We start from the raw sequence: 27,272 nt of genomic DNA on the forward strand, positions 1-27,272 counted from the left end.
AGCCCTGCCACCCCCTGTCTTCTCATCTGATATTTATGTAAAGGGTTGACCCCCCACGGCCCAGCACTCTGCATCATCCTCCACACTCGTCCTCTGGCTGTGGGACACACACACACACAGGCCCCCAGGTCACTGTTTCACTCTGTCTCCATCTGTAATTTAGTGTCAGCAGGTTCTTTTGGGGGTCGAATGCAACATCCCGCGCCAAAGCGAGATTTTGCTCCTAATCTGTGTCACTAGAAGCATGGGTCTGCATGTGTGTGTGTGTGTGTGGGTGAGTGACCAACTAATGTTTGACTCCTTACCTACAAATGTTTGCGTAGGTGGCCGCTAATTCCTGTGAAGCTCTTTAAAGCCAATTAGTGTATGATCAACCAGGTGGTACGTGTTTACCTCAGCATATTATTACGGTCGTGGTTTTCTCTTGTGTACGAAATTCCAAATCAGTCCTCTGCTAAATAAATTTCATTTTATTCTCTCTCGCTCTCGCTCTCTCGCTCTCTCGCTTATTCACATACACACAGTAGATAATAGTGAGAACGGTGATACTTGGCATCCAGGAAACGGAGAAACTGGGTGAAGGAAGTCGAGTTTCGCTGTCTGTCTTTTTGTTCGCCGACGACAAGCGACACTTTAGTCCACTCCTAGTCGGAAGGCCAGAGCCCGGGGGCAGAAACGTAACTGTACAACACTGTGGGAAACTGGGAAGGGGAGGGGGAAAACAACAGAACAAGTGCGGCGCAGTTCTAAGTATAAATGAGTAGAGAGTGGGAAACGTTGAAACGAATGATGCCATTGAAAGTGGGCGACTTGTTGTTCAGCATTGTAACAAGGGCTCCCCTCTGGGTAATTCCCAGTTCATGTAACCTCAGAAGCTGAAGCAGGAGGTGGGGATGAGTGATTGGGGGAGTTGGGGAGTGGGGGTTGGCGGGTTTGGATGTGATATGTGTGGGAGTAGCTGGGGGATAAGGTGAGGCTGTTTGAGGCTGGGCGGGGCAGTGGGAACCGTTAAGTGTTCGTGTGTGTGTGTGTGTGTGTGTGTGTGTGTGTGTGTGTGTGTGTGTGTGTGTGTGTGTGTGTGTGTGAGTGTGAGTGTGAGAGAGAGAGAGAGAAGACTTGAGGCACGAGCGACCGAGAGGTCTGGACCATTGAGTCCAGCTGGAGGCAACAGTCGGCCTTTACTGACACAGCCTTAACAACAGTGACAGACACGTCCATTTATCTAGCGTGAGTTCTACACGCTTTCCTTCTGTTGAAGGGGGGTTCACGGTTTGACCCCCACAAACACCCATGATCCTTTTCTATTTAGGGGGGTCTTTATTCACGTTTGAAAACAATGATACAATATAAGAGAGAAACTGAGTCTCAAATAACAGAAGTGATCGGTCAGTTTTCTGTTTCTAATCACTGTGTGGTAGGTGCAGCTGTTGCTGGGTGCTGTTGAGTATCATATACCAGAACTTTACAGAAAATGAACCCTAGCTGTGCTGTTCTTCATGCTATCAACTCTATGCGTTTTTGATTTGCAAGTTGAAGCAGTTGCACATACAACTTATTAGGTTGCAGTAGCTAGACTTTAGCATTCAGACTAAGTGTTTTAGACTGCAGCTGTTCTTTTTTCTAGTACTTGACTTAAATCCATTGGGACCTTGTGCCATGTGGATAAAGTTCCTAATAGAGAAATAGCGTTATTTAAGGTTGAGATTGAGTAATACGAAACAAAGCAGTGGAGTGAGCTGCGGGGTCCTGACTGGTGATCTGTTGATTTCAGGGTTGAGTGGCATTGCCATCGCACCTCGGTATCAAGGTTGGTTAGTGCAGCCGTTTGTCCGTGGGCGTGTGTGTGTGCGCGACTGGTCAGGGTGGATTAGGTTAATCCATGCCATGCGTTCAGAGGTCTCCTGCTGTCACGCTACGATTTCCACCACCTGCTGCTGCTAGCAGGAACATATGTGTGTCTGTGTCTGGGTGTTATAAACTTAGCACAGGCATGTGTTTTCAATTATTAGTGATGATGACATAGCAGTTATTTTAGCCTAGGGCCCAGTGTTTTCTAACTTATTGGATGGAGGGCCAGAACATAAGTAGAGGCAGAAGCTCAAATGGTAGTTTGGTAGTTTGATCACACCTGAATTCTGAAGATTTGGTCCAGTTCAGTGGGGAAGCTGCTACTTCGTTGCATTTTTCATTTGGCGTGTCGGTTGACGTTTACACAGGACTTGGTCAAGCGGACCAAACAATGTCAACACATTTCATGCTGTTGAACTTTTATCTTTTGTAAACAGAATCCAAAGTAAACTCAAAACGCTTCCTTGTCAAGGGCAATATTATTGGAGCAACCACAACTTTGCGGCCTTGGGATTTTTCCTACAAGTTCAAATTAATAAGCAAACAAACAGTATGAGCACCTGACAAAAGAGCACGTTGTTGAGTGTGTGATTGCACTACCTGATTTTATGACTTTTTAAAGACTTGTGAGCAGGCTGTTATTAAGTGTGTTGGTGGGTTGTGTGGTAATGAAAACGACAATGTTATTATGATTTATTTACTTTGACAATTGTTTTGCTTTGAATAAATATGATGAACTTATTCATTATTTGGTACCTGAATATTTTCAAACATATTTAGACTAGCCTACTCGAATAAAACATAAACCAAACAAAAGCAGACCAGGAACGAGAGAGAGAACTACTAAACTTTTAGTAGTTTAACAGTCATCTGATAAGCTTGTCAAACAAAGAGGCCTTGAGGTTTGTTTGAACTGCGAAGAGGAGAGGAGGGCTGAACAGGTGAAACCAACCCGGGAAAAGGTTCCCTTCTCCAGATGGAACGCTCAGAGAACTCGAATGACTCCAATACTTAGCCTGACGAGATAGATGATTTGGATGAAAAGAAGTATTGGTAGAGATTCACCGTAAGGATACCGCAGGAAGGGTGGCCGGGGGTTGGTGCTGACAGGAATGAAGCCAGACCTGACAGACTTGACTCGTGTGAATTTACTCAGAATACAAAGCCTCCTACACAAAGCCTGGAGTACCTGCGCCATACAGGTACCTGCTAGACTCTGGGTAAAACTCTTCTGAGAACATGGAATATTTGTTTCAATCTGTATTTCATTCATTGTTACATTTCAGTTTGACTGTATTACGTGATGTATGATTTTCAATTTTTCAATTTGCAGACATGATTGTAGTGTACAGCTTGATTAAGGTTTTGTCGTTTGTAGATTAATACCTTTTTTTAAAGTCTACGGAACCCAGGCTTTAGAGCAGGGGTCGGCAACCCTAGGAACGCGTGCCACCGCTGGCACGTGGCAGCATAATCATTGGCACACTTGAGTAAAAAAAAATAATAATTCACCGCACAATGCGGCAGCATAATCATTACTACCAGGTTTTTGCACTTTATTCTGTTTTTTGTGCTTTTCCTCCCAGTGCAAATATGTTTAAATGAGTTACTGAAATCGGTGTTCTGAAATGGGATCAATTAATAGTATGTAGCCTAAACCTATGTTGGGAGTAATGGAGAAGAAAATATTTAAAATATTGTTGCAAGTGGCCTGTATGCATCGCCTTCACATGGTTTTGCAAAGCTGTACATGTCTTAAAGATATGATGTGGATGGTTCCAACATTCTCATATATTCTCGTTTTTTACATTTCTCACATTGCAAATATGTTTCTGAATGAATTTCTGAAAGTGGTGTTTTAAGATGAGACATATGTAATTATAATTTGTAATCCTGTGTTGCAAATATAACAACAAAAAAATCCTTATACAATTCCAGGTCTTCTGGAAATGTTTTTGGTCGCTGTGTCATAATTCAGCTTAATATTTAATATATTGTTGCTTAAGGTACACTCACAAGAACTTAAAAACTGGCACTGCATGTTGAAAAGGTTGCTGACCCCTGCTTTAGAGTATGGATCCAGTGGAAAGGGACTCTGATGAGTTAGACAGTTAGACTCCGAACTGTCTGAATTGACGCAGTTGTTTAGTTTCCAGACTAGCAGCTGCCATATGTGCGTGTTGACTCAGTGTTAACACACACACAAAGCTCTGAAATGTCAACATTTTCCGCCAGACCACGAATCCGCAATACATCGCCGTTTGACGTTAAGGTGGTATTAGTTGATCCGCAGCATGGTGCCCATGTCCTGAATTACCAGCCATTGCCTTATTTGTCTAACGCCAGTGAGAAATGACACTGCAGTTTGTTGATGCGAGTGGCTGTGACTCAGCTATTTTCTGCTTTCACACGCCACTGTGTCACTCTCTAGCTCAAGAGATGCTGACCTTGGACCGAACCAAGCAAACTGAAACCTGAAAATAGTAAGAAGTAGTCACTGCTTAAGGTCGTACACTGTCTTTAGGACCGAGAAGTGGCCCTAATATGTAAGTAATTCCTTAATGTAGGCCTATCCGTATTATAATGTTAGTATAACACAAAATAGACGATATCATAGAGCTGAAGTGTAGTGCAAGGTTAGGTTAGGTTTGAAGAATCAAAAATATACACAAAGCCTCATACATCAGAGATCCTACGATGTAATGCTGTTCTGTGTGTGGCTCCATCCTGGGTCTGATTCAAGGTGATTTTGTTGACTTTCTGTTAGGGCATCCATTGCACTCCTAACCATCCCTGGAAGGAGGGATCCATCCCTATGTGTTTCTTACCTAGGTTTCTTCCTTGAGTTGTCCTTGGTCTTTAGAGGGATGGCTAAGGTTAGGGGAGTGGCAGTCCCTTTGAGACTATAAATGTGATTACTAAGGGCTTTACAAATACAATGGACTTTGAATTCACATCATTGTGTGAGTCATGGTGTGGGGAGAAAAAAAGTTGAAACCTTGAGAAGGAACAGTTATGGGATCCCTCTTCCAGCATGGAGTGCAATTTATGGCTGTGTGGCAGACATTATGAACGATGTATGAGGCAGAGGGTAATTTGATAGCTACTACACAACCCCACTATGTCTACAGAAGTGCTGCATCGATCTGTTTATGCTGCTCTGGTGTTTGCTTCCCCAGTTGTGGACTTTGGCCCGTCGTTGTGCTGTATCATGTTAAACTGGTTTTATATTGCCCTCCATATAAATTTAAGTATCCTGATACAGTGTATTGCTGTGGCACTCTGTGGTGAAACACCTCTTTATCTTGATCAGAAGATTGAGGGAACCTCAGTATGAATTCCAAGCTGATTGGTTTTTAATGCAGGGGGTTGTCGCGTGCATCAGTATAATTATTGTCTATTCTATTGTTTGAGGGTGTAAGTATATTGCAACAGATCCATTAGACAAATAATTCTGTTGAGCAGCTTCAACAATATGCAAACAAATAACACTCCCTTCTTCTGTACCGGCTCATCTCTACGTTTCCTTCCTTACTCTCCTCGGGGATGGGTCCTGACCTCAGATTATTTTAATCTGTTTAACACAGAGTGGGGTCTGGAAAATCGCTGGGCCTGGTTGCCAGGGTTTATGTAGCCTGCAACGGCCAACGTCCCAGTTGCCAGTGTATGTGGTTGCTACGTGCTGGCAGGGGCAAAGGGGGCATTAAACACTATGGGCAGTGGTATCAAAGCAACACCATTAAAAACCGTATGGTGCAAAGGTATTTAGCGATAGCTAATTATGATATAATAAATGAGTTCAATACGGTTGACCAGTGGTATCTAAGCAACACTGTTAAAACACTTTCGTCCATTGGTATCTAAGCAACCCGATGAAAACACTATGGAGCAGTGCTATCCTAGCAACACTGTTAAAATACTATGGACCAGTGGTATCCAAGCAACACTGTTAAAATACTATGTTATCCAAGCAACACTGTTAAAATACTATGGTATCCAAGCAACACTGTTAAAACACTATGGACGTGTGGTAACCAAGCAACAGTGTTAAACCCTATGGAATGGTGGTAACCAAGCAACTGGTTTCCTCTGGCCACTGGTATTGAACACTGGTACAACATTATGGGCCATCGGTATACAAGCAACACAGTATCAACCAGGAGTATCCAAGGGAGAAAGGGAAAGATCACAGTGACATTGATTTGAGTAAAGGAGCCAGTGCGTCTAGGATGTCTGATGACATGCATGTCCTTGAACATCCAGTGGTTGTGTTAACGTGCGTTTCTACTGCTCTGTTCCAGATGAGATCATGCAGCAGGAGTGCAGCCCTCTCGGTGCCGCTGACATCACCCCTGACCTCAGGAAGCAGTTTGCCTTCCTTTCAGGTGACACTTCCTGTCCCGTCTGCCTTTGTCTTGTTATCTGCCCTGTAAGCCTTTCTCCTTTCTGCTTGTCTTTCTTGTCTGACTGTTTGATTATTGTGTGTGTGTGTGTGTGTGTGTGTGTGTGTGTGTGTGTGTGTGTGTGTGTGTATGTGTGTGTGTGTGTGTGTGTGTGTGTGTGTGTGTGTGTGTGTGTGTGTGTGTGTGTGTGTGTGTGTGTGTGCGTTACTGTTAAGTTATAGTTTGGCATTCAAATCTTCCATTGTCCCATTTCCATCTTAAATGTTTTGCATCCTGTTCATCCCCCGTGGGCCTATTTGTGGTGTATGTCTAGAGAATACAGTTGCTTCTCCTTTTTTGATCTACCTGCTTGATAATCTACTGTTCATCTACTGTTCTACCAGTTTATCTCACTTTACTGGCAGTGAATAATAATTTTTCATGTGCCCACTACACATAGTGGGCATTTAATTGCCCACTATGTGTAGAATTAGATTTTCCCTGTAAACAACAAAGATAGCAAGGATAAGACGAAGGATAAATGTCCTGCCGGGACACAAAGCATATATTTATAGCATATGAAATTGGTAAGAAAAGCATTTAAACCAATAACCCATTTAATGGTGATTAATGACAAACAATTCTAAACTAAATTAAACTGGAAATATTTCCATGACAAGCCTTTCATGCCTGTCTTTCAATTTTACTCAATATTTTCATGCTCAGTTTATTGCTGAAAATGTCAGCAAACTGAAACAAATATGTAAGGAGAAGCTATGAAAGCACGTTAATCCCAGACAAGTCTGCAGAGAGAGCTCTAAGCAGTTGATCAAACCATGACCGTGCACTTGCTGTTGCTATAGCGATGAGAGGGAAGAAAGATAAATGCAGATTGATATTCCAATCGCATGGGCCGACGGATCTCTGAGGATCAAGACTGTGTGCCTGTTTGTGTGTACACATTGTATGTAAGTTATAAAAAGCAAGAGGAAAGGGAAAAGCTATCAAGCGAGGAAATATTTTAGGGTTTGATGCGTCAGCTCTCTCTCTCTCTCTCTCTCTCTCTCTCTCTCTCTCTCTCTCTCTCTCTCTCTCTCTCTCTCTCTCTCTCTCTCTCTCTCTCTCTCTCTCTCTCTCTCTCTCTCTCTCTCTCTCTCTCTCTCTCTCTCTCTCTCTCTCTCTCTCTCTCTCTCTCTCTCTCTCTCTTTTTATATATATATATATATATATATATAGAGCTGTTACTAAAAACACCAGTGCCCCCATGTGATGAACTGTGTAAATAGCAGTTTGGGTGTCACTTGTAATGACTGTGTCCTGTTAATAAAGAGTACAGAGAGAAAAAGGCAATCAAATAACGCGGAATGTAATCTCTAAATCCAGAGATTAGCAACCTTTGGAATAGATAGCACAAGGTTTTACAGGGCGATAGCACTACATTTTTTCATTCATCATCACTCATACATTTTCTAAACCACTTTTATTTTGATATGTAAACCTTATAATTCTCCTTCCTTTCCAACATCCAATTCAAAGGGGGCAGAGGACAAAATGGCAGCCCCATCATCGTGTTCCCAGAATTCCCTGCTTTCGGAGAGATCTTGGAAACAGAGTTCCACAACGTGCTTACCTACTTGACCAGTGTACCCAGGTAAGATCATCCACACACACACACACACACACACACACACACACACACACACACACACACACACACACACACACACACACTTGCTTCATCAGCAAAACATTCTATAATAATTTCAATACCAGCTGCTTTCAAGTCCCACGGTATTTATTACATACACACACACACACACACACACACACACACACACACACACACACACACACACACACACACACACACACACACACACACACACACACACACACACACACACAGAGACAGTTGCGAGTGTTTCCAAAGAACCGACTTACTATTGACTAAGCACATTTTAATCAAATGCGTATTTGCGGCACTGCAGTGACAGTGTGAGGGGCTGGCCAATAGGTGGCAGTACCATCACGCAGTGCTTTGGTACCGCTGAGCCCATACATTTAGGTTCACGCCGCTCAAACGGAGAGATTGAACTATCATTTCATTACATAGAGACCCCCCCTCCCCCAGCCTACGGACACCAGAGAGAGTGCTGGGCGACAAGAGGAGGGGGGCAGGGACTCCGGAGAGGACTTTTTTTAATTAACAGTCCTCCCCCCCCTGACTGTTATCATACTCCTGCAGACGGCCTCTGCAGACAGACTAGACCAGGCGTTGGAGGAAGGGAAAGGACACACACAATGCACACACTTCCCAATCGCCCTCACACCTTAGTGCCTACCTCCTCCATCCACTTCATGTTTTTGTTACTGAGCCAGCCAGCTACTCCCTCCCTCCCCTCCGGCCCCTTGTTTCCGTACCTTGTCTGCAGCTGCAAACACTGTTCAAAAATAGAAAGTGCTGTGTTTCGGACTGTTTCGGCCTCAATAATGCATGCAGGCGGTTCTGCTGCGCACTGCTTGTTATTTGAATGTGCGTGTGTGTGTGTGAGTGTGTGCTTTAGGAAGTAAGAAGGATCGGAGAGGAAGGGAGAGAGAGAGAGCATCTTTGTGTTGAATGGGTTAGCTCAGTGTCCTCTTTGTTCATAGGTTTAAATGTTTCTATTTATACACATGCAAATCAAATTTCCTTATTAAAGAGAATCCCCCATTTGTGATCACGTTGAAAATATTTTAGTTTTCATGTTTCATGTTTCTACTGTCCGCTGGGAAAGAAGAAATGAATGAAAAGCTTAATGGTGCGCCGTTTTAATTCCACCAGAGGAAGGAGATATTCTGTGCATCCAAGCAGAAAACAGCTTTCCACAGTAGAACAACCTTGCAATAATCACCCCCCAAGCCCTTAATAATGGGTTATGATCCCCCCCTTGATGAGGCTACAGCGAAAACGTCCCCTCCCGCTGAAGTCCCGTTGTGCACCCACAGTAGTGGGGAGGCTGACCGGCTCATATGGAAGGTGACCCTCCCAGCAGGTGTCTGACCCTCTGTTGGCCCAGCTGGGGGCCACTCACCAACAGATGCTCACTGATACCTGAGGGAGCCCCAACCCTGGCACAATTTCCAACATCTGTGTGAAATGACCTTGAGGCTCAATGCACAGGCAAACGTGACGAAAATAAAGAAAATACTGGGACTTGATAAGAATAGATGACTTCCATGGACACAACCCCATATTAACATGGTATTGTGCCTATGATTGAATTTACTGGTGGTTATTTAATTGTTTTTTTTATTATCCTGAGCAGCAACCTGAGCAGTGGAGGGGTTTGTGTGTGAGTGTGTGTGTACGTGCGTGTGTGTGTGTGTTTGCTCGTATGTATGTGTACTTGTGTGTCACGCCACCAGTACTTCTGCATATGTATTCATGCAGCAAATATCCTTCATCCCTACTTTGCCATTAGGCAAATCCCTGCCCACAGCCAGCAGGGCATCCACACTGTACGCCCAGAAATCCAATTATTTAGACGACCCTCCAAGCAGCCGCTCCTCCCAAAACCAACAGAGGGGAATATCCAATGAATATTAAAATGGATGTTATTAGACATGTACCTCTCCTTATTTAGCCATTCACCCATGATAAAAGTGATCCACGCTAATGAGAACCAGACCTAGAAACTCCCCCTGTCACGGAGTCTTCGTGGGTCCTCGTGGGACAACATCTGATATATTCTAGTGGGTTTGGTGTGATTACTCAATTCTTTGTTTTAAATACATTTACAGTGGAGCCTTTTCCCACTCTAAAAACATGCCATGCTCACGTGAGCTCATCCATTTTTCAGCAGCAGGCACGTGGGATGCACTTCTTTGTCATGCGGGCATCAGCAGTGGTTAACTCAGATGGACATATGGAGGTCTTACACCCAACCTCGGACTGGTTTGTTGTCATGAGACCCCCCCCCCCAGCCCACCCCCACCCCTCCTTGTTTTAGTGGGTGTATTAGGGAGATTGGCTCTTGTCCCCTTTATCCTCTCCTCCCCTCCTCTGTGTCCAGCACAATACACACCCAAAGCCCTGCAGTGCATTTCCTCTGAATGCATGCGAACGGACGGCGAGACCAGGGGAGGGACAACGACGACAGGGAAGGGAGGGAACCAACAGAAACGTAGAATGGCGTGCAGTGAAATGAAACCAGTGGTACTGTTGACATTGGAGACAGTGAGAGGGGCGGTGCGTCCAAAAGAACGCAGTCCTCCTCATAAAGAAGAGCCATCTTCCTCAGAGCCACTGCCGTTTTCCTTTTTATTCCCCTTTTTTTTCGTGCCTGTCTCCTCCCTCTTCCCGCCTCCCCCCCGGTCTACAAGACGTGCTGATTGGCCAACCGGGCTGCAAACCCCCCCCTCCCCCCCAGCAGCTACAGCCAGTGTCTGGCTGGTGGCATAGCACCTTCTGGCGCCTCATTGGCTGACTGCTGCCTTCAGTGCAGCAGAGGAGGGGAGCTGGTTCGAGGCGCTGGGCTCCCTCTCGTCAACGGGGTACAACACGCTGAGATTTCATCCTGGCTGCCTGTGTTTATCATTTTTTTTCCTCCATTGTTGTCTCCACCACCGGACAGTTCTCCTTCCACATATTTTTCCCTCTGGCAATTTTTTGCCCGGTGCCCCCCTGCTATGAGTGCACCTCCTGCTTGGAATAACCGCGTCGCCCCTCGGCTCATCTGAGTGAACACACAGACGTCAAGGATTACGATCTGCGTCTTTTCTGCGCGGAGGCTTTTCTGTGTGGCTGCGCCGCTGAGGTGAGACGCTGGTGTGCGGCGGCGTGTCCGCGGGGAGCCGTCATGTTTTAATGTATGAGGAGTGGGTCCATAGAGCAGGGAGAAGAGGACCGACATGTGGGACAGTATTGACTAACCCGCCCCCCCCCTCAGACCTCCAACCTGCTGTTTGTCACCGGGAAGGGGGGGGAGTGGGATGGGTTGGTGGTGGTTGGGGCGCTGGTGTGTGTGTGTGTGTGTGTGTGTGTGTGTGTGTGTGTGTGTGTGTGTGTGTGTGTGTGTGTGTGTGTGTGTGTGTGTGTGTGTGTGTGTGTGTGTGTGTGTGTGTGTGTGTGTATGCGGTGGGGGGCTGGTCTCTGCTTGTCAAGGAGGCTTGTCTAGGAACAGACAAGCCCCATCTTAATTGCGTCCGTTTTACACCACAGCATTTGTAATGAATCCTAATTAACGTGTACCACTAGACTAAAGGAGGGCATGTCCGGTTTAATGTTTAACCATTTGGTTGACCTTTACATTGGCACAGAAACGGCTCATGCATGTGCTGTTTTTTTTTTCATGTCTCATTCTGTATTTTGCTCTTTTGATTACCCAAGCAGGGACGAACATAAATCTTTTTATATGACCTGTAAAAAACTGCCGGCCATGCAATAGTTTATATTATGTAACCCTGAATTCTCTTAAATAAAAAGGATCTTCCATCTACACCTGGTGGACGGTGTTGATGCCGGACCCTGTGCCCCAGTGTAAACCTGCCCCTCTCTCTCCCAGTCTCTCGGCCACAGGGGTGGGCTTCGTTCTGGTCATCGACCGCCGGCAGGACCGATGGGCGGCCGTCAAGGGGACCCTGCTTCGAATCGCAGTGAGTTTCATCTTGTGGTGTTTTATGTTGCTGGACATGTTTGTTTGTCTCCCCCCCGGTCCTTGTATGGAGTGCAGGCTTTATGGTTTATGTGTGCGCCGCCTATATGCAGGATGTCAAATCAATCATTCAAATCAAATGTGTTGGCAGAGCACATTTATAAATAGCCAGCGTCGACTTCATGCTGTACACGTCTATGCTAGCAGATTGCAGCAAACAAACAAACACAGAATACACATACAAAGGCAGAGCACAACGTTTAAATGCTAGGTCTTTGAGACAAGTTTTAATTATGTGGATTGGAGGACATTCCTGGCTCAATCTGGGCCTTTGTGCGTTGACGATGCACGACAGTAAGTATGATCGTCCTGTGCACAGAAAAGGCAATGACTCTGTCTTACCTTATATGACAGAGATATATGAATCTTTCCTTTTATTTCTACCATTTGATAAAAAACATTTTTTATTATGCTTGACTCAATGAAACCCCATTCTCAAAACTGGTTGAAAAAACACTTTAGTCACAAAGAGGAAGGACCAGTGAGGTGACTCGATGGTGTAGGAGCTGTACATATATTCCAACCCCATTGTTTGGGATTTGGGGTCTTTCTTTATATTTCTCTCTGTTTATGTTGTGCTGGGTGACATCTTTCAAATGCTGAAAGAGGTTGGATGGATTCTGCAAACAGCAGAAGGGCTTGTTAGTATTAATGGTGCGACCGGCCCCCTCCCTACACCCCCCCACCCATTCATGTACACCTCCCTTCCACCCAAGCCCGCCATGTGTTTCCATCACCCGGGGGGGAGAAATAAAGCAGTGGCTGCCAGGAATACAGGGGAGGGGACTGTGTTTTGCTCAGGCATGGCTCGTGCATTGTGTGCAAGGCCCCATGAATGTGACAAGGAGACGCCTTCGATGTGATTGCTTGATTCATGACTTCATCGTCATTATCATCATTGTTAACATGTTGTCACCACGACAACAAGGAATTTAAAAAAGATGGATAAATGCAAAATAGGAATGCATACAAGAGAAAGAAATGGCGTGAGAGAAGATGAGAGAGAGTTAAGAAGAAACAGATAGAGAATGATACAGCAAGATGGAGAGACGCTAAGAGATAGAGTAGGGCTTAGCATCTCAGAAAAAAGGAAAGATAAAATGTGTGTTTACTTCTGATGCATAAGGGAAGGAAAGACAAAAATACAGAAGGTGTGTGTGTGTGTGTGTGTGTGTGTGTGTGTGTGTGTGTGTGTGTGTGTGTGTGTGTGTGTGTGTGTGTGTGTGTGTGTGTGTGTGTGTGTGTGTGTGTGTGTGTGTGTCCTTACATATCTAAGGATGTAAATATCGCTGGTTATAAGGGGTGTGCCTGTCCTCCTGTCGTTGTGTAATGCTGTGTCTTGGTCCAGCCTAGTAACCTACTTTGAGCAGCAGAGCGATTCATACTCTCATCATTCAGCAATCAGCTGTGGAAGCCAGGGGCTCACTTCAAGCAGCACACACACACACACCCACACACACACACGCACGCACACGCAGTATGTAGAGGTAAACCCCTCTCTCCCTCCTTCCCTCCTCTACCGCCATCCGCACTCCATCTCCTATGCTTCTTTTAGTGTGATTCACTCGTTGGCGTTCGTCTTTAAATGCATCATCATCAGCCCGCTTTCCCCCTTCCAATTCACCTCTGTATCTCCTTTGAGTTTCTGAAAAGAAATGGGTGGCAAGGAAGATTCACTGTAATTGACTTACCCTCATTGTCTCTCTCTCTCTCCCCCCTCTCTCTCTTTCTCTTTCTCTTTCTCTCTCTCTAATATACACCTGCTTGTTCTTACTTACCCCCCTCCCAGCTGGCTGTGTGCCAACAGGCTTATCTGATTGAATGGGGGAGGGCTGAAAAGGGGGTGGGTGAGCTCGGGGTCTTCCCCTCAACGCACCAGAGGTTTGCACTGCATATTGCGCTTTTGCGCTAAGGCACTAAACAATATTAGTTAATTATATTGTCCCCCATTAGAAGGTTGTGATATTGCTATGCATCTATCCTTCAAGCCACATAAACATTACATTCACACACACACACACACACACACACACACACACACACACACACACACACACACACACACACACACACACACACACACACACACAGCGTTTCTTCATTCAGCAGCACATCTGCTCTGTTTGGATGACAACACCATGGTAACAAGTTGCAAGTATGATGCCTACCAGTGTGTTGTTTTTTATTCTTCATTACACAAGAAAAACAAATAAATAATAAACTACAGAGTTCCCATGGTTTTCCCTAGCCGCCGGTATGGATGGGTTGGTTTACATTTTATACCAATGGTGAGCCAATGGTTTTAAACCATTGGTCAAGAGGTATATTGGTGAGGTATAATAAGTGGTCTCCAGTGGATCTTCTATTTTACTGTCTGTAGATCAGCAGACAGCACTCATCCTGACTCTGCGTTATAACCCTCCAGTGTTTATATTACAAAGTGCATGCGTGGGTAAGCAGACACCAAAGCGATTTGTTGGACACACTAAATTGTTCTATTGTAAAAGCAGTACATACATATGTGTATGAAAAAAATCACACATCAAAATACTAATATAAAACAAGAAAAAACATACACACACATACACAAAACACAGATATTATCCACTACAGCTATAGTGGAGAAAAGGAACAAAAGAAGAACCGTTTGAAGCTTCAAAGAGGGGAGAGGGAGAGGTGACCCCCAAACCCCCGGGGGACAAGGGGGGGCCCCGCGCTCCTCTTTCAATTGAATGGAGCTTTATTAATCCCACAGAGCCCTGCCGTGGGCTTCATCCACACCAATGACTGGGGGCTAATGAACGCCGGCACGTGTTGAGCCGAGGGGAGCTGCTCCTCATCAGCACCCATCTGGGCTCGGAAAACCATTGTGGTCAGCCAATAGGATGATAGATGACCGCTCAGGAGGTCAGCGCACAGTCAGGGAAAGCAATATGCAGTGCACACACTTTTATTTCGGAGTCTGTGTATAGACAGCATGTGTGTGTGTGTATACAAGTGTGAATGCATACTTGTGTGTGTGTGTGTGTGTGTGTGTGTGTGAGTATGTATGTAAAAACAAGTGTGAATATGTGTGTGTGTGTGTGTGTGTGTGTGTGTGTGTGTGTGTGTGTGTGTGTGTGTTAGTATGTATGTATGTATGTATGTATGTATGTGAACAAGTGTGAATGCATGCTTATGTGCGTGTGTGTAAATAATCACAGATTGATGTGCAATGACGATGGTTCCCTGCCAGCTGTGGTTCTTGTGCCGTCTGATGTGAGAGAATCGCCGATTCAGTGTGATTGCGAGGGCTAGTTTTTGGATAAGAAGGGGACGGCCCCGTGGTTCGTTTGGTGGTGGTAGGTAGCATCTCTTTGACAGACAGCGGATGGGGAGGGTGGGGAGGGTCCTCATTAAAGGCCTGTAGCGCTAGCGTCAGTCAGGCAGTCCCCAGATACTCTCACCACACATTATGCAGCCCACTCCCCCTCGTGTGTGTGTGTGTGTGTGTGTGTGTGTGTGTGTGTGTGTGTGTGTGTGTGTGTGTGTGTGTGTGTGTGTGTGTGTGTGTGTGTGTGTGTGTGTGTGTGTGTGTGTGTGTGCGTGGTGTTTGAGGGTGTGTGCGTCTTCTGTTCGTCCATCAAGGGCTTTGTGATGATGATAAAAAAGACAGTTCTGCGTGTGTGTGTGTGTGTGTGTGCGTTTCCATGCGTGTGTGTGAGTTAAAAAAGCGTGTGCGTGCGTGTGGGTGTTAGAAAGAGAGCGAGACAGAGAGCGAGAAAAGAACTGTGTCTGAGAGCGGTTCACAGTGTCTCCTGTTATCAAAGAACAAAGCCTGGGTGAAGCGTGACCGCTGAAGCCCACCGGCGGTCCACACATCCACGGCTGAGTGGCTTGGGGCCCCGGGCCCTCTCGTCCACATCCATCCGTGGTGGTTAACCGTCAGCAAAAAAACATTCCACAACATTCAGTTCAATTCCGCTTTCATTCGATACTCCGTAACTTCCTACAATTAAACCGGCTCCATTTTTTCGCCGTGTTCAATAGACCTTATAAAATATCATTATTATGTCCAATACCAGTGTTTCAGAGAGGTTTAGTTTTATCATCCGTTCAGCATTGGAAATGTTGAATTGATCCCTTAAGTTCCCTTAATAGCCCCATATCCCGAGTGGTGGCATGCTCGTTAATGAGGTACTCATGTCTTTTCTGCCTAGGACGGCATTCCTCAACCGCCTAGGTGGGGGGGAGGGATGTAATTAGACTAACCACAGCACAGGTCATTAGCTAATTAAGCCAGCGTTAACAACAACTGCAATGCTCCAGCATAGAGTATCCCTTGTGACCTACGTCCTAGCAAATTCCTAGCCATCAACGTCTTATACTCTAAACTGTTATACTTATTATTCTTATATGCATCCATCCATTGCAGTTGTTTTGTTCAATATCGAAGTCGATCTATCCAAGGTCTCCTGTTAGCAGCCTCTAGTGGCTTGGGTTGTAGCTACAGTTAAAGCTATATCATTTTGAGATGGCAGTAACTGTCATCTGAGGGGGCGGGGTCAGGCAAAAGTGGACCAGAATAAAACGATAGATGAAGAGAAAAAGTTACACTGTGCAGGTTTAAGGCCGATATCGAAGCATGCGGTCGGTTTAATGGTTTCATGTCTTATAGTTTTGAGACGCATGTCAATTGATTTGATAGCGTGTTCAACCGCCCATCCTACAAAACAAACCTCAAGGCTGGGGCTCATCTAAGTGGTATTAGTGCCAGCTGTGTACGATGAAGACTGATGTTGTGATCCTCCTCCTTGTAAAGGGGCCCTTGGGAGGGCTGGGTGGCGTAATGCAGTCATCAGTTTCGATTTGCTTGACAGAACCGCATCTCAGATCTGAATTAAGAAAATGTCACAGCAAAAGGACACGGTCGTGATGGGGGATGAGAGAGAGAGAGAGAGAGAGAGAGAGAGAGAGAGAGAGAGAGAGAGAGAGAGAGAGAGAGAGAGAGAGAGAGAGAGAGAGAGAGAGAGAGAGAGAGAGAGAGAGAGAGAGAGAGAGAGAGAGAGAGAGCTCCTAGGACATTGTCTGCCTCTGCTGGTGTTTGCGATGCAGTGTGCCTCCTCTGACCTTCATCTCTCCTCCCCAGGGCTCCTTCCCAGGGAACCTCCAGCTGGTTCTGGTTCTGAGGCCCACCACGCTGCTGCAGCGCACGCTCTCCGACATCCTCTTCAAGTTCAACAAGGATGAGTTCAAGATGAAGGTGCCGGTAGGTGGAGAGCTACGTCCCAGAAGCAGCAGTAGTTCTGCTGCTAATGTTTACTATTAGTCATTTAGCAGATGCTTTTATCCAAAGCAACTCACGGTGATTTCAGATACCTGCCATTAAGGAGCGGGTAGGGGTTGGGTGTCTTGCTCAGGGTTGGGGATCAAACCCAGAACCTCTAGGCTGGGAGTCGAACCCCCCCCCCCCCCCCCCGTAACTGTAGCAATAGTAATAATAACTGTAGCAGTAGTAATAGTATCATGAAAAGTAGAAGCAGTTGTAGTAGTAGTAACCGCAGCAGTGATAATGACAGGATTGAATGTGTGTTTATACGTTGCGTGTGTCGTGTACAGGTGATCATGCTGAGCTCTGTGACGGAGCTCCACTCCTACATAGAGCGCAGTCAGCTGACCCAGGAGCTGGGGGGAACCCAGGAGTACTGCCACGAGAAGTGGATCTCTCACCGCACGGTGAGTCCAACCTCTCTGCATGTGTCCAACTTAAGTCATTAAAAGAACCGCCTGGTTGCACATTTTACATTCAGGACATCAGAACCAGATAGAATGCCAATGATACGTCACCATACGGGTGTATTTAATGTAATTTGCCATTGTGTCTGTGTGTGTGTGTGTGTGTGTGTCGCCGTCACCGCATCAGGCCATTGAGGGCTTTGCGCTGATGGTGAAGAAGACGGCTCAGAGCCTGCAGGTGTTTGGCATGGAGCTGGCTGAGACGGAGCTCCCGGGCGATATCCTGGCCACCACCAGCCTGCTGGGGACCCACACCAGCAAGAAGGACCACATGAAGGTGACCCTGCCCTGCCCTCCCTGTCTCCCTCCCTCTGCCTCTCACTCACCCGTCTACTTTCAACAGACTCAGAATTGGCCTGTTCGCATCGGCTGTTGAAACTGGGTGATTTCGACAGAGTGCAATATAGTAACTGAGATGTGTGGGAAGTAACTTTAATGACACCAGGAGTTTCATACCATTGCCAAGTAGTTCGTAACGCACACACTTAAGGCCATGTGTCCTGAAGAAAGGGTGTTTTTGACGTGTGTGTGTGTGTGTGTGTGTGTGTGTGTGTGTGTGTGTGTGTGTGTGTGTGTGTGTGTGTGTGTGTGTGTGTGTTCAGGGGGATATGCTGGTGGCGCTGGCCCAGGGCAGCAGGCTGCTGGAGAGCATCAATGAGCCAGTGGTACGAGACCCGGACCACAACATGACCCAGGATGAACTAGAGAACCTCGCTACAGTGCAGAGGTCAGCTCCTTGCAAGCCCAACACTACAGCCAATATGCACACAGAGCGCAAATTTTGTTTCATAATTTTGGTGTGAGCCAACAATGTTTAGATTGCTTGAATTTCATATTTTTCTTCGATTTATTCATTAATTTTAACATATTAGTTTATATTGACTCCAAACTCTAATGTTGATACTAATGAATATCACACACTTGCCTCCTTATAAACAATGAATATTTTTTAAAGATTTACATTTTGTACATTTGTGACAGTTATTGATCGGCAATCATTAACATTCAACCGTTCTACCATCTCGGTTAAATGGAATGGAAGTGGAATCGCATGTTGATGTCACACTGAAGTTAATAGACCAATTTTTTTTGCCTCATCAGTTTCTAACCCATTACTGCTGCCTTCTGGTTCCTCTCTCCCTCTCCCCCCAAGCATCCTCTGTATTCCTCCCTTGTTGTTGTGTTCATCTCTCTCTCTCTCTCTCTCCCTCTCTCTCTCGGCTCTTGTCAGGCTGCTATCACAGTTGGACGAGACCGAGCGGGCGTTCGATCAGTTTTGGGCGCGGCACCAAACAAAACTGACCCAATGTCTTCAGCTGCGCCACTTTGAGCACAATTACAAAGAGGTTAGTCTGAGGCCGTGGACCGCTCTGTAGACAGTGAGACCTCTTCTGTAGACTCTCATTCAACCCTCGCACTGCTGATGTTGTTGTTGTTGTTGTCTGTTTAGCTGATGGCCCAGCTGGACCAGGTGTCTGAGAAGCTGGGAACGTACTCCGAAGTGGGCATCAGCCCTGCGCACGCCGACCACATATTCCGTGACCTGACAAACTATGAGGGAAAAGTCTGTGTGAGTGATACAGAGCACCACATTTAATATGGTGGCACGGTGGCGCAGTGGTCTGCACTGCTGCCTCACTGCAAGCAGGTCCGGGCTTCAAACTCAAAGCTGTATAACATAGCTGTATAGTGTTTGCATGTTCTCTCCGTGTTCATCTGACTTCCACCTGGTGCTCCACTATCACTAAAAGAACTACACACACATCTACAAGACCTGAGTTAAAAGTAGAAGACTAATTTCGCCCATTGGGGACAGTAAAATGTATTTTCTATGCTAAGCATTACATTGATACAGGGACCGACACCAGGGTCTATTAGTTTCCCAGGATATACAACCCTGCCCCAATGACCTCCCTAGCCTTCGGGCCTCCTACATAATGGACCACTAAACCCTCCCCCTCTCCCTCAACAGGAGTTGCTGGACCGAACCGCGGCTCTGGCCCAGGAGGGCGACTCGCTGATCCAGAACTCGCACTACGCGGAGGACTCCCTGCAGAGCAGCTGCAACGAGCTCCGAGCCCTGAGCTCCGAGCTGAGCAGCACCCTGAGGGCAAAGAAGGACCTCCTCCTGCAGGCCATGGAGCTCCACCACAGCCTGGAGAGGGTGAGGGAGCCACACACACACACTCACACAAATAAACATACACATTCCTACTCCTCCATCTCCACCTTCAAGTTGATTATTTGAGATTGAGAGAGAACATTTCGAAATCAAACAACCGATACCAAGTCGACGCCCTCCCTACGTTTCTCCACCAATGAGAAATGCTGCATACAACTTTGATCGACAGACAAGATGGATATCCCAAACCAATCAGGGAAGAGATGCTTTGATTGGTCAGAAAGGAGCTGGGAGCGGTCTAAATTTGATCTTAACCGTCTCATACAGAGGCAAATGCAGTCACCTCAAAACAGATATTCCCACAGTGTATTCCACTAATGAACAGCTAACCGATAGCTGCCCGATTTCTACGCAATGACACACTGTCTCTTAATTCATAAGGCACCTCTAAATAACCCTCCTGCATTCCCTTGTCTTTGTTCACGCTCTCAGGCGGCCAAGTGGTGCGACGACGGCATCTACCTGCTGGCCTCGCAGCCCGTGGACCGCTGCCAGTCCCACGAGGGCGCCGAGGCAGCCCTGCTGGAGCTGGAGCGCTACCTGGAGGCCGCGGGCCAGAACCTGCTGACCGACCGGGCCACCATCTGCACCCAGTACGAGGCCGTGCTCAACCAGGAGTTCATGGTACAGATTCCCAGTAGAGTCCTGACAAGACGCATTCTAACAGTGCTGCAAAATACACTGCAGGGTTAATTGTAATCACGATTTTTGTCCTCTGGCCTTAAAAAAACGAAAGAAAATGGATTTTGTACCCCCGTTACATTAAAATCAAATGACAAACCGTTACAACTCAGCAATTGCTTAATGATTATTGTTTTAGGCGGAGCAGCGTATAAATTGAATGAATAATCGCAAACACAATATTGAGCAAAATTATCTTTTGTCATAATCGTACAGCTCTGAATACAATTATGGCCTAACTTGCTACTACTCATATTGTGTATATACAATATGAGTACATTTTATCTACACATAATGTGTACATTTTATGTACACGTTATTACTCTTCTTTACATTATCATCTCTTTTTAATTTCTACTTATGTCCTGTACTCTCTTCTGCGACACACACATTTCCTGTCTGGGATAAATAAAGTAGCATCGTATGATACTTTATTTATCATCTCATCTTATCATACTCAACAACTTAATATGGCTATTATGACTCAATTGTGACTGAACCTGATAGATCTAGTTCAACACTAGGGTGAGGGGTTCTACCATGAACCATGCTTCCAATGTATGCTCTGAAGGCGTCCACCGAACGGCCCTCCTCAAAAAAGTTACTCACCCTGTCCTCTCCCGTGGGCCAGGACCAAGTGGAGAAGGTGCTCCAGAAGCAGACGTCCATGCAGGAGATGTTTGAGAAGAGGAGGATCAGCCTGAAGAAGCTAGCGGCCAAACAGACCAGACCCGTGCAGCCGGTGGCCCCGAGGCCAGAGGCCATTATCAAGTCCCCTCTCAACTCACCAGGTCTGTGCCTCACACACAACAACCGGAAATAAACGGCACACCCATGTTAGTGCTTTAAGGGATTAATAATGAAAAATGTCCCACATTATTGCATTATTAAAAAGGTCAAAGCACAGTAGACAACAAAAATGCACGCTCACAAAAATGAGACGGGCAGGTTTATTATTATATTGTAAAATGGATCAGGTCGAGGCATGCCAAGCATTCCCTCGAGATTAGATTAGATTAGATTATATTAGATTAGGCTTTATTGATCCTTTTGGGATGACTCCCTCAAGGAAATTGATTGTCCAGTAGCTGTCGTTATGTCTGTATATGTCTGTATGTCTGTCAGTGCTGTAGATGTCGGTGTGCCTGGTCACTCACTGGCGGGGAACCATTGATCTATGACCCATTCTGCTTCAGCCTCATGGTTGATCTCCACCTTGCCCTTTGGCTTGGCTGCAGATCAGTCTGACCTTGGACTGCTGCTCTTAACCCTACCCTGCTCTCCCTGCTACGTCTTAGAGTGCACGTCAATGTGCTTGATTGTTTTCTCCGTCCGTCTCTCAGCACACAGAGCACAACAGGAGAAGAACCTAGAGGGAGACTCTGGGAATGACGTCAGTTGTAAAAAGGTAGGTGGTAAACTCCTCCAGATTGTCATTTACCCTTTACTAAGTTTGGTGTCAGTGGACATAAAGCATGGTGTCACACAGCCAATGATCATGAGGTCACATGGTGTGTGTGTTTGTGTGTGTGTGTGTGTGTGTGTGTGTGTGTGTGTGTGTGTGTGTGTGTGTGTGTGTGTGTGTGTGTGTGTGTGTGTGTGTGTGTGTGTGTGTGTGTGTGTGTGTGTGTGTGTGTACATGTGCATTTCCAGGACGACGGTCAGCAGCAGAACGGAGGCATCCACAGCCGACAAGCTTCTCAGTCGGAGCAGGAAGAGAACCTGGCCGTGTTGAGACGGTGAGCCAGCGGACCATAAATCAATCACCATCACACCTGAGTCCACTGAACGACGAGAGGATCGGCCTACTCTCCCATCCGGGGGGTTCCATGTATGCTCTAGTCTGTTGAATACATTGTGTTCCCCCCTCTCTCCAGGCATGTCATGAATGAGCTCCTGGAGACAGAGAGAGCCTACGCAGAGGAGCTCCTCTGTGTTCTTCAGGTAGCCGCCACGCTCATATTCCAAACACAGTTTTGATGTCAAATGTTATAAGGAAAACTAAAGAGCAAGTGTGCCTTATCGTTGACTTTTTCACTGTTATATCGCAGGGCTATGCAGCAGAGATGGACAACCCAGCGATGGCTCATCTGATGCCCGCAGCACTGCAGAACAAGAAGGACGTCCTGTTTGGCAACATGCTAGAGATCTACCACTTCCACAAGAGGTGACTCTCATTTCAAATGATGACTTAAATCTGATGCAAATATCTTCATGTATTTCTATATTTATTTATCTTTGTAATTCTCTGAAAATTGTTCTGACTGTTCTTATTTATTTTGAATGATTTGCTGTCCTGTATTACTGCTGCTGTGACACCCTGACTCAATCAGTTTGCCTTTATCTTTAACGTTATCTTTGACTATGTCTTTAGCTTTAACCTAACCCTAACCCTTAACTTGAACTTGTTTGTTTCAGGACGTTCCTGGGGGAGCTGGAGGCGTACACAGACGTCCCTGAGTTGGTGGGAAGATGCTTCCTGGAGCGGGTGCGTGACGACTGCTCTATGTGTTGCTATTGAAAGTGGGTGTGTGCACCGTAATGCTGGTTTCTGCTGCTCACACGCCCACTGTGTGTGTGTCTGGTTAAGATGACGGAGCTGCAGATCTATGAGAAGTACTGTCAGAACAAGCCCCGCTCAGAGAGCTTATGGAGGCAGTGCTCCGACTGCGCCTTCTTCCAGGTTGGCCACGCTTGGACAACACACACACACACAAACACACGTACATGAAGACACACACGCAGACACACATATACATACCTACACATGCACGGAGACAGATACACACACACACACACACGCGCGCGCACGTGCACAAATGCACACAGAGACACAGACGTAGACACACACAAACATGGATGCACAAAGACATATAAATACACACACAAAAACATATACTTACATGCAGACACACACCACATATTTAATTATTTATATATTATATTTATTTTGCATCAGGAATGCCAAAAGAAGTTGGAGCATAAGCTGGGCTTGGATTCCTACCTCCTGAAGCCTGTTCAGAGGATCACCAAGTATCAGCTCCTACTGAAGGTACACCTATCTGTCTTTGGGCCGTGACAGAGGTTTTTTTGTCAATAGGTTGTCTGCGAGGCTCCCAAGTGCTCAGTGTGCGTCTCTTTCTACAGGAAATGCTCAAGTATAGCAAGGGCTGTGAGGGGACTGATGACCTCCAGGAGGCACTGTCCTCCATCCTGGGCATCCTGAAGGCCGTCAACGACTCAATGCACCTCATCGCCATCACTGGCTACGAGGTGGGCCGCGGGAAGACCCCCGCCAGTCACATGACCGCATCACCTTTGCTGCTTAAGAAACCATAGAGTAGAACAACTCAATCTTTATCAGCTAGATCTAAGGATCTCTCCCTTGCTTATTTATTTTATGGAAGAGATGAGAGAAATAACTATTCAACAATTTAGTTTTTTAACTACGTGCATCCAAATGTACTACAGTAATAGCAATTAGCATCTCCCTCACTCTCTTCTTTTAAACATGAATGAATTCTGCATCAATGTTGGACTTTCATGTGAATTTAAATTGAGAAATGTGTGTGTCGCACTCTTAGATAATATTCATATTTTGAAGTTGAGCGTAGCATGAGATCGGAGACGAACCCTTGCACTCCTATAAACGCAGACGTCCTGGCCAGGACACAAACCAGTACGAGAGCAGAGGAGACAATACAGAGTGGACATAGAGCTTGTTCTCTGTGGGAGAGAGATGGGATTTGATGTTGGGTTTAAAGGAGAACCAAACCCCAACACCACTTGGTTTACATTAGAGGACTCCCTCTGTTGGTCAAACACCAGTACTGCATGCATAACCTGTTAATGCAGGCGATTGAGGGAAACCTATCCCAAGCGGTTCTTCATCCCCATGTCTCCCTGGTGCGTTCCCCCCGGCAGGGTAATCTGACGGAGTTGGGCCGGCTGCTCATGCAGGGCTCGTTCAGCGTGTGGACGGAGCACAAGAAGGGTCACGCCAAGGTGAAGGACCTGGCGCGCTTCAAGCCCATGCAGCGCCACCTCTTCCTGCACGAGAAGGCGCTGCTGTTCTGCAAGCGCCGGGAGGAGAACGGCGAAGGCTACGAGAAGGCCCCCTCCTACAGCTTCAAGCAGTCCCTCAGCGTGAGTCCCCCCCAGGAGCTCAGAGCGCTCGGGGTTCTGCTAGAGGGTGCGCTAACGGACGCTAACGCTCCTTCAGGCTAATGTTATTTCCATCTGTTTTCCGTACAGATGAGTGCGGTCGGTATTACTGAGAACGCAAAGGGCGACAACAAGAAGTTTGAAATTTGGTGCAACTCCCGGGAGGAGGTGTACATTGTTCAGGTATGCTGAAACGTCCAGATTTATAAGTAAATATTGGTTTAGCACACACACAAAGCACAAATATATTAGCAGTTAACTACCTAGAGAACATAGTTATACGTGATATTGTTGTTGTTATACATTGATATTGATGTTATTTAATAATTATTCAGTAATTACAATATGATTTAATATGATTGCTATTTAAATTGTTATTTAATTGTTTCAGGCACCAAGTGCTGACGTGAAAACCACCTGGGTGAACGAGATCCGGAAGGTTCTGACCACCCAGCTGGAGGCGTACCGAGGTACTGTCTGTTTCAAAAACAATGCCATGATTACATATCCTGTAAATCCAACATTTAGTTCCATTATCCACTTGAAGTATAACCCAGACAACAACATGAATAATTCCATGTCATTCACGTGACATGGAATGTCACGTGAATACACGTTATGTTAGTTAATGTGTTTGCACTTTATGTTTATGCTTTTAATAGTGGTTAGTTTAATAGTTTTTCCTTTGCTTCTGTAGCTAGCCAGCAGAGGGTGCCAGACCAGGTGTTACAGTTTCCCCCTGGCGCCGGTGGACCAGTCAGGTAGGCCGGCTTTCATTGTGTCAATTATAAGAAAATAAAAAGGGTACAATATCAAGGCCTTTATCTATGTATTTTCTTAACTCTTTCTAACAGTTGCATAGGCATACACAGAATGGCAATTTTATGTCAACCCTTACACTTAAAAATAACCGAAATAACAATTATTTACAAATGAAATTAGAAGATGTGATTTTGAAAAATATGTTATAGTTATACACAGTTGCAATAAAACGTAACATTGACTGATGTCTGAACCGGGTTAATGACGGGTTGACGGCCTTGTGCTCGATCCAACAGTCCATTGAAGAGCCAGAGAAGTCTGAAGAAGGGCGAGGAGAAGAGAGCTGAGCCGAGCCCCGATGCCATCTCCTCCTCCCTTAAGCCTGCTGTGAAAGGTAGTTTGGGTCCAGGGCTGGACGAGATCGCCACCAGCCCTACCTCAGACAGAGCTGCCGTGGCTAAGAAGCGCTTCACCTTGCAGGGCTTCAGTAACCTGAAACCACAGAAAGGTACGTGTCACATGTTTTAATGTCAGAACTCACCGTTTCCTCAATGCAATAGATCCATAGGTCCATTCTCAACTCAGCTTGAAGTAGTTTGAGGTCACCGGTCCAACACGGCATGCTTCCCCTCCACAGAGCCCTCCACCACTGATGATAAGAGCCTCACGTTACCCATGATGCTCCTCCCCGCACCAGGTACCTCGCACCTCAGGTGCTTCTGTGAAGCCGCAAATTATGCTCTTTGCACGACCTCGGAACTCGAAGCTACAACCTTTGTGCTGTGCCAACGCTAGTGTAGAATAACCCTGTGATGTTTGGCCATTTCATCTCATCTTTTTGTAGTCCGACCGTGTTCCTCTGCTCCACACTCTTCTGACTCGTGTCTCTGTTTTTTTCCTCCTGACAGTAGGCTCTCCCACGAGCCCCGACCACAAGACCAAGCGGCATGAGATCAAGAGTGACCCCACGCCCTTCGGCTTCAAAGGTGGCTACAGTCCGTTAACCCTCTAGGTTCCCCTCTAAGACGGGGCTCAGACATGAACCCAGGATCGAACATGAAAGGTTGTGTCAGCGATGTTGGGTGACGTCACTTCTGTTGGTATTTGATGCGAGATCCCAAACAAACAGGAAGCTCACCTCTCCCTACCGTGTTTTGTGCATCCAGAAAAAACTAAAATGAACGTGCATTGGGCATCCGATTTAAAATCATTTAGTTATATTAGTACTTTCCGTAGCCTTTCCGATACCAATTCTTGTCTTGGAAAATACACATTGATATTCCCTCACCCTCCTCCTCTTCCTCTTGGGGATTAATCTAGCTCCGGATAATGTCAGACGCTGGCTTCGTTCAGCTCCCACTTCGTGTGCATGAGCGCAAAACCCCACAACACACACCCCTTGTCGTTGATTGTTTGGAATACTGTTTATTTTGGTTTTGAGTGGTTGGTAGTACCACTTGTTTTTGTGTATGATCTCGGAGCATAGGCTGCTTACAGAGACGCGTTTTTTTTGACGGCCTGCTTATGGGGCGGGCAGCTAGCGGATCTCAAGGATAGATAAGATGAATGGAATTTGTATGTCCCTGTCATTTATGTTTCGGCCTAGCATCGCTGATACAACACCTGCCACCAGCCAATGGCATAGCTCCGACCATTTGGCAGGGCAAGAAATTCAGGGTTACATATCAAATATATCGAACAACTCCTTGCCCGATACATTGTTCCACACTTAAAGTTAAAAAGACACAATTCTAAAAGTTCTTTATGGATCCTCCATTGGATGTT

At 46.0% G+C, this 27,272-nt stretch overlaps 1 protein-coding gene across 4 annotated transcripts in view; it reads left to right on the forward strand.

The window, feature by feature from the left end:
- mcf2lb (mcf.2 cell line derived transforming sequence-like b) overlaps positions 1 to 27,272 on the forward strand; it is a 34,631-nt gene that overhangs the window by 4,305 nt on the left and 3,054 nt on the right. For 2 of the 4 annotated variants that reach the window (XM_030343439.1, XM_030343438.1), the window contains exons 2-28: positions 6,150 to 6,233; positions 7,767 to 7,881; positions 11,774 to 11,864; positions 17,052 to 17,171; positions 17,522 to 17,638; positions 17,826 to 17,975; positions 18,301 to 18,425; positions 18,930 to 19,044; positions 19,149 to 19,268; positions 19,671 to 19,862; positions 20,313 to 20,504; positions 21,193 to 21,352; positions 21,905 to 21,969; positions 22,215 to 22,300; positions 22,439 to 22,505; positions 22,613 to 22,728; positions 22,980 to 23,049; positions 23,152 to 23,244; positions 23,521 to 23,613; positions 23,709 to 23,834; positions 24,486 to 24,707; positions 24,816 to 24,908; positions 25,117 to 25,195; positions 25,423 to 25,486; positions 25,784 to 25,995; positions 26,125 to 26,184; positions 26,396 to 26,473. In XM_030343439.1, the coding sequence (XP_030199299.1) occupies positions 6,150 to 6,233; positions 7,767 to 7,881; positions 11,774 to 11,864; positions 17,052 to 17,171; positions 17,522 to 17,638; positions 17,826 to 17,975; positions 18,301 to 18,425; positions 18,930 to 19,044; positions 19,149 to 19,268; positions 19,671 to 19,862; positions 20,313 to 20,504; positions 21,193 to 21,352; positions 21,905 to 21,969; positions 22,215 to 22,300; positions 22,439 to 22,505; positions 22,613 to 22,728; positions 22,980 to 23,049; positions 23,152 to 23,244; positions 23,521 to 23,613; positions 23,709 to 23,834; positions 24,486 to 24,707; positions 24,816 to 24,908; positions 25,117 to 25,195; positions 25,423 to 25,486; positions 25,784 to 25,995; positions 26,125 to 26,184; positions 26,396 to 26,473 (3,105 nt within the window). The remainder of the gene's footprint in view (positions 1 to 6,149; positions 6,234 to 7,766; positions 7,882 to 11,773; positions 11,865 to 17,051; positions 17,172 to 17,521; positions 17,639 to 17,825; positions 17,976 to 18,300; positions 18,426 to 18,929; positions 19,045 to 19,148; positions 19,269 to 19,670; positions 19,863 to 20,312; positions 20,505 to 21,192; positions 21,353 to 21,904; positions 21,970 to 22,214; positions 22,301 to 22,438; positions 22,506 to 22,612; positions 22,729 to 22,979; positions 23,050 to 23,151; positions 23,245 to 23,520; positions 23,614 to 23,708; positions 23,835 to 24,485; positions 24,708 to 24,815; positions 24,909 to 25,116; positions 25,196 to 25,422; positions 25,487 to 25,783; positions 25,996 to 26,124; positions 26,185 to 26,395; positions 26,474 to 27,272) is intronic. The other 2 variants (XM_030343441.1, XM_030343440.1) reach the window with 1 other exon arrangement.

This window comes from Gadus morhua, chromosome 20 (assembly GCF_902167405.1).
Source record: "Gadus morhua chromosome 20, gadMor3.0, whole genome shotgun sequence".
NCBI classification, from domain to species: Eukaryota; Metazoa; Chordata; class Actinopteri; order Gadiformes; family Gadidae; genus Gadus; species Gadus morhua.